The 7440-nt window shown below is 39.2% G+C and overlaps 1 protein-coding gene across 1 annotated transcript; it reads right to left on the minus strand.

Moving 5' to 3' along the window:
- Positions 1 to 395: 395 nt before the first annotated feature.
- Positions 396 to 7157, minus strand: LOC104404501 (ubiquitin thioesterase otulin-like; the record flags this gene model as incomplete). The annotated part of the gene is made up of 4 exons (XM_010012945.1): positions 6838 to 7157; positions 4186 to 4259; positions 2063 to 2157; positions 396 to 539 (listed from the first exon to the last, which is right to left on the minus strand). Coding segments are annotated over exons 1-4 (633 nt in total), but the record flags the coding sequence as incomplete, so codon positions are not given.
- Positions 7158 to 7440: the final 283 nt, after the last annotated feature.

Raw genomic sequence — 7440 nt, forward strand, 5'->3', positions numbered from 1 at the left:
ACCCAAGAACACATACAATAAATTTGAAAACCTGTTGTTTTTTCAAATGTGCTTGGAATAAGCTGTCTATGTTTTTGTTATTGCCAGCTGTCTTGTGGAAAATATCTTACTGCCATATTACATGCAGTAAGAAGAACAAGAGGGCAAGATGAAGACAAGTTATATTACAGTTAGCACTATAGTTAAATTTATACACTATAAACTGGACCTGGACTCAATTCCAAGTTGGAAGAATCAGTGTAAACAAACAACAAAATTTAACATTACCACTTTGCAATTTCAGGAATATTACGAAGTGAGCATGTACAGCATAACAGAGAAATGTGATCATAAAATTATCAAATAGGTTAGAACCAACATTCCTTTACTGTCAGAGATCAGAGCTTGACACATACCATAGTAAAATCCTCACTCTGCAGCCAGCTTGGTAACTGGGTAGCTTGGCTTAGTGCCTGGAAAAGAGTTGCTCTGAAAGCACAGTAGTTATCACCTCGTACTCTCCTAATAGATGCAAACTTCTGAGCAACTGCTTCATATCCCTAGGAAAAAAAAAAAAACACAAACCCCAAATAACATAAAAGCATTAATTATACATTTAAAGTCTTGTACTGGTATCATAAAAGATACGGGAATGTTAGTATCCAAATGCTAATGCTATTAGAAAAAAAAAAAAAAAAAAAAAGAAATAGTTTGACCCACTACCCATTTTGAAAATTCAAAAGTGAAGTGATCATCCTCCTGTACTGGGCACTGGTGAAGCTGCACCTTGAATGCTGTGTTCAGTTCTGGGCTCCTCACTGCAAGAGACATTGAGATGCTGGAGCAGGTCCAGAAAAGGGCAACAAAGCTGGTGAAGGGTCTTGAGCACAAGTCTGATGGGGCACAGCTGAGAGAACTGGGGATGTTTAGTCTGGAGAAGAGAAGGCTCCAAGGGACCTTGTTGCTCTCTACAACTACCTGAAATGAGGTTATAGAGAGCTGGAAGTCAGCCTCTTCTCCCAGCTAACAAGCAACAGCCTGCACCAGGGGAGGTTTAGATTGCATATTAGGAAAAATTTCTTCACTGACAGGGTGATCAGGCATTGGAACAGGCTGCCCAGGGAAGTAGTAGAATCACCATATCTGGAAGTGTTCAAAAACCATGTAGATGAGGCCCTCGGTGATATGGTTTAGTGGTGAACTTGGCAGTGCTGGGGTAATGGTTGGACTTGATGACATTAAAGGTTTTCTCCAACCTGGTGGATTCTATGATTCTACTCAACCAATACATGTCACATGTAATTTGTTTCTGCCCCAGGGAAAATTTTTGTTTACACTGAAATATCTTGACGCATGCCTCAGCAAATTCGTTCCCTCCCTGCTGTTCCCATTACATACACTTTCAGCAGAAGCATTAGTGTTGAAACGTAACTTCTGAATCTCAGCATGTCTCTTCAGCTATGCATTTGTATTTCTCTCACTAATCTCTTGAAGGTGACACACGGATATTTCAGTTTATGGAAAGCACTTTTAGGTTTGCTTGCATACCACTAAATTTTAAAATTATGTTAAAAAAAGCGAACCAAAAAAGCCAACCAACCCTATGCTTTATTCTTTACCACTCTAGCTCAAGACTAATTTAAGAAAACTAGCACAAAACCTACAAAAAAGTAAGAATATAGGAAAAACTTAAGAAAAACTGAGCCTATTCATTAAAGTTCCCTATCTTAAAAAGCATGCAGTTCACTAACTTCAGTTATTTGCCTTTTGCCAACAAATTTGGTGATCTGCTCTGCCATTTCAACAGCCCACAAAATTACCATTTTATGGTAATAAACCAAATTTTTGAAGAACAGTATTAGTCAAAACCCTCCACTATCAACAAGTAGTCTTACTAAAAAACACATTTTGAATGAATATGACAGAACTATCTTCCAGTTGTCAGCCATTTACAAGACCAGACACTGGAAAACTTTGCTATTGCATTGCCTGTTTTAAAGGTTGTTCCTATAGGAAATCACCTACTGAATATACAAATGAAAGCAAAAGGCCCAACAAAATTCAACAAAAAGAGAACTGATACCTTTCTCATCCTTTTTGCTACTGGTGTATTTCCTCTCCATTCTTTTCTGCAATACTCCATGATGTCCATTTCAGGTGCAACACTTAGTTTATATTCTATCAAAATAGATTAAGTAACATTAGGCAGAGAACTGTGAAACAGAACAACTGAATTTCTAAATGCACCCTATCATTCTAAAATAACATTGGTGCCAAAGGAGACTAGCAGCACAATCTATAGCTACTAAGTAATTATTAGTAGCCAGGGGGAAGAAAGCCAGCTTGCTTTGAAAATGACAAGTTGTCCTGGGTTCAGCTATACCAGCCATTTTTTTTTTTCTCTGGGGTTCCGCTACCCCAGCCATTTTTTTCTCCTTCTTAGTAGCTGGTGCAGTACTGTGGTTTTGACTTTCAGCCTGGGAACAACGCTGATAACACCAATGTTTTTAGTTGTTGCTCAGTAATGTTTACTCTGACCAAGGACTTTCTCAGCCTCATGCTCTGCCAGGGAGGAGGGGAAGCCAGGAGGAAGCAGAGACAGGACACCTGACCCAAACTGGCCAAAGGGTTATTCCATACCATAGCATGTCATGCCCAGTATAGAAACTGGGGAAGAGTTACCCAGAAGGCCCAGATCGCTGCTCGGGTCGGGCTGGGTATCGGTCGGCGGGTGGTGAGCGGTTGTGTCCTCTCCCCTTGTTATTCCTCTTATCATTATTATTGGTAGCAGTAGTGGTTTGTATTATACCTTAGTTACTGGAGTGCTGTTATCTCAACCCATAGGAGTTATGTTCCTCCGATTCTCCTCCCCATCCCTCCGAGAGCGGGGGGAGGAAGGAAGAGGGGGGAAGTGAGCGAGCGGCTGCACGGTTCCAAGTTGCCAGCTGGGCTTGAACCACGACACAAGTGCACAAAAATAATCATGTTGTCCAACAAAACAAGAGAACATGCTGCCCCTCTGTCGTGGTTTAAACCCAGCCGGCAACTTGGAACCACACAGCCGCTCGCTCGCTCCCCCCCTTTTCCTTCCTCCCCCCGCTCCCGGAGAGATGGGGAGGCGAATCGAAGGAATGTAACTCCCACGGGTTGAGATAACAGCACTCCAGTAACTAAGGTATAATATAAACCACTACTGCTACCAATAATAATGATAAGAGGAATAACAAGGGGAGAGGACACAACCGCTCACCACCCACCGACCGATACCCAGCCCGACCCGAGCAGCGATCTGGGCCTTCTGGGTAACTCCCCCCAGTTTATATACTGGGCTTCCTCTTCCTCTGATACATGACAGCATGACGTGCTGTGGTATGGAATACCCCTTTGGTCAGTTTGGGTCAGGTGTCCTGCCTCTGCTTCCTCCTGGCTTCCCCTCCTCTCTGGCAAAGCATGAGACTGAGAAAGTCCTTGGTCAGAGTAAACATTACTTAGCAACAACTAAAAACATTGGTGTTATCAGCATTGTTCCCAGACTGAAAGTCAAAAACACAGCACTGCACCAGCTACTAAGAAGGAGAAAAAATGACTGCTGTAGCTGAACCCAGGACACCCTCTCTTAGCAAAATATTAATTGGCAAAGAGTAGAAATTAGTTAAGTACTCTTTATTTTCTTAGCAATCAGAAAAATATTTGTCAAAATGTGCTGTTCTTTCAGCAGCCAGATTATAAGGGAAAAAGGTAATAGATCTTTCTGAAGAAGCCAGAAACAACAGTTGAAAGAGGAAGTAACAGTTTTCTCTTGGAATCCCATCAGCCTTCATTCCAAAACACATAGCACTAAGGTTATCGAGGGATCCCAGCAATAGATGCTGTTACAACGACTATAAATCAGTAATTTTCAAACACAACACTCATAACACAGGTTATATGACTGCTTTCCAAAAGATTCACATTCTCTTGTAAAGTAATTATTGAAACATGGGGAAAATATACTAAGAGCAAATAGCTTTACATAAAATCTATCTTTTCATGAATTAAACTGCATGATGTATTCAGTCATGATAAGTAACTTCTAGTGCACAGAGAGACATCTGTGCACAAAAAACCTAGGGAATAAGTGTGTCAAGTCATCACAAATTAGTGCTATTAATTAGCGTACAGAATTGTAATGCTCTATTTGAAACATCAGTAGAAGTCTGAACATACCTGAAAAGCTTGTCCTGCAAAGTAGTGTTTTCTCTCTCTCTATTTCTTCTGCATCACGATACATGTCCTCCTCACTGCAATAAGAATCAACACATGCCTCATGTAACAGCACAAATCTTAGCCACTTACCTTTTCCCCCAATTTTTAACCACCAGTAAAGTACTTAAGTCTTCCTCCAACTGTTTTTCAACTCAGTTTACTTTCCACCTTGCACATTTTCATAAAAACAACAGAAGTTTTCAGGGAAAAAAAAAACAAAAAAAAAAAAAAACCCAAAAAATTGCTCACAGTTATTCACCTCCCTCATCTATGACTATTACATTGCTAACAAATCACTGCCTGAATTTCTGCTGGTTGTAAGGACACTACAGAATACTTAAGTCCCTTTGCATTTGGAAATTTTACAGATAAATTTGCAAAAGACACAAACTAAGATCCTATTTGCTGAGTATAGAAATTCTACAACCTATGCATCCAACTAAGAATGCATTAATCATCAGAACTTTGTAGCTATGTTCCACTGAGGCTGAGCAACCTGCCTAGTAATGAGCACAATACAAGACAGAATATTACAATGAAAAGTAGCCAGCTATCTGCAGCTGGTTTGAACATTACAAACTCAAAGACATCAAAAATTCTCACATAATCCAAACTGCAGCCTAGAGGCTGAAATCCAGACAAACATTTCCTCCTTGAATAATACGGGCTTTTATGCTGTCTGAAGAGTCAAATGTCTCCATCTGAGACTATATACAGAGATTCTTAAGTCAAATTATGACCATGAGGGAGAAAACGATGGCCTAAAAGGATTTTTGTTTCTATGCAAAGCCTAGCACTATCAAGAAAAGATCTCAAAGACAGGGTGTGAACATTACTGTTGAGAATGAAGATTCACAGAGTGTTAAAGAACAAATAATAAATTGCACATTCCTTTAAACATGATACTGAGTGGCATGTCATACAATCACATCTACCGAAGACAGGATAAGCAGTTAGAAAGATTGCAAGAAAGGGTTTAATGTAGCCAGATGGTAATTAATTACTCCCATTAAACTGCAAAAAATACACTGGTAAATCATGGCTCTGTGTTTCTTTTTATCCAAACCAGCTTACTTAAAAACAGGTAACATTTCTAATCCATTTGTATATATTTCCCTTGAGAAATATGAAGACAAATATAGGTTAATATCAGAAAACTGTCATCTATTGTGCAGTCATATGAGACTACAGTTTAGTTTTTACTCAAGTTTCAAACTTCTAACTACCAAACTAGCTTTCCTGGGTACTCAAGTAGCTGCCTGAAATCTGGTTCATAACAAAGAGAAACAACAGATGAAGTAGATATTAAACACAGGACTTCATAAAAAGAGTACTACCTGATGAGAAGTAAAATCATAGAAATGCTTATCCCAAGTCCTTATCCTTGTCACAGTGTGCCACAGGATAAACCCTAATTTCATGTGTAATCTCATTTCTCAGCAGAAATTAAGGTTTGTGAAGAATTTCAGGAACAGTTAATGACCTTGAAAACACTATGAAATAAATCCAAACTCCTCAGTATTCAGCAGCAGCAATCTCTAGCCTAGCTTATCTACAAGCTAAGTATTTAAAACATAAAGCAACAACAAAACATAAAGCAACAACCTCCCCCTCTGAGCATGGACTAACCTGCTTCTACAAGAGATCCCACAGGATATGGCAGGGAATGGGGAAGCCTTACTTAAGGATACATCCTCGAATACGTTAGGTTATAAGGCACAAAGTGAAAAAGTGCTCAACTCAGTAAACTAATGAGATCACTCTAGAAAGAAGCTTGGTGTAGAGCAAGCAGTGTCATGTTCCTCTGCAGTATTACCCCATCTTCTTTCTGGGAGCTGACAAAAGACAACCCATAGAGCCAGAACCTGATAGATCAACATACAGCATAACAAAGTACTGCAATTTAACTAAGCTGTTTTGAAATCAAGGTGCAATCCATCTGTCCAGACACTCTCAGAGTTGAAAGTGCATCTTAACATTGTTCTAGCAAAGCACATAATTAAGTAAATCTTTGGAAACAAGAATGTGGAAACTTAAGCCTTCCCCCATTAGTCTTCACATTAATATTTAACAATAGAGTGAGAATAAAATAGCAGATGGAAAAGAAAAATCAAATGAACGCATGCATGCACAAAAGAAAAAATAAATAGTGCACAGTGTTGTGGGCAAACACTTAAATCATTGAATTAGTAAATTAATAAACCAAAGACACCAAGGAAAAAAAGGCTGTATGTGAGATTTTACTTAAGAGTATCATGGTCTTTGCTTTTGAAAACAAACAATAAAAAAAACCCTCACACCACCAAAAAAAACCCCAACACCTAAACCTAATAGTCCACGACAACAGCAAGCACAACTAAGCTGGACAGAGGGGAAAGCACTATTGACAAAACATGATTTTGTATGAATATATCTGCCCTATATACTATTAGATGGGAAAGAAAGATCATTCATAAACTATAAAAATAAAGTGGCCTTCAAAGTTTAAGATCTGACATTTAGTCCTATTTCACTAACCCTCTAACATATATGAAATTTTGCCAAGAAATGCACTTCCATGTACCCCTCTCTACAGAAAAGCTGTTGACATACATACGTTAAAAAAAACCTTACCTGTCCTCAGATGACTCCACTGCTGAACAATTACTAGACACAGGTAGATATAGTTCACAGTTTCTAAATGTATCGTGATCTGTCACAAGCGATTTAATAATTTCTGTCTTCTCAGGTCTCCGAGTACTTTTGTATACACCGTCCTTTCTTAACTCCGACGTAGACTGCTCTCTCTGGTAAACAGCTGCTTTTGCTGAACCAAGTTCGTTAGAAGGAACACGAACACCCTCTTCCTTTTCATGCTTCATCAGCTGTGTGGCAACACTCTCTCTTTTCTGTGTTTGTTCTGCATGCACAGGAAGGACAGTTGGTTCTGTCATCCGCCCTTGAAAATTATCCTGGCTTTGAAAAATGAAGAAATATATGAAGAGTACCTCTCACGAAGAACAAAAGTACACGCTTTCAAGAAAATTATATTCTGAGAACTTGGAGAGTATTCAAAACCAGGAATAAAAATCCCGAACAGTTTGGTAAGGTAACAGAGCACCCAGGCTATTTGCAAACTCGTCTCCTTGGCACACAGCTATATAGATATGGCCACCTAAGAACTGACAGTCTTAATACCCACTATACACACCTTAAAACGACACAACACGGTACCAT

The sequence above is a fragment of the Nestor notabilis genome, unplaced genomic scaffold (genome assembly GCF_000696875.1).
Source record: "Nestor notabilis isolate BGI_N333 unplaced genomic scaffold, ASM69687v1 scaffold10474, whole genome shotgun sequence".
Classification (NCBI taxonomy): domain Eukaryota; kingdom Metazoa; phylum Chordata; class Aves; order Psittaciformes; family Psittacidae; genus Nestor; species Nestor notabilis.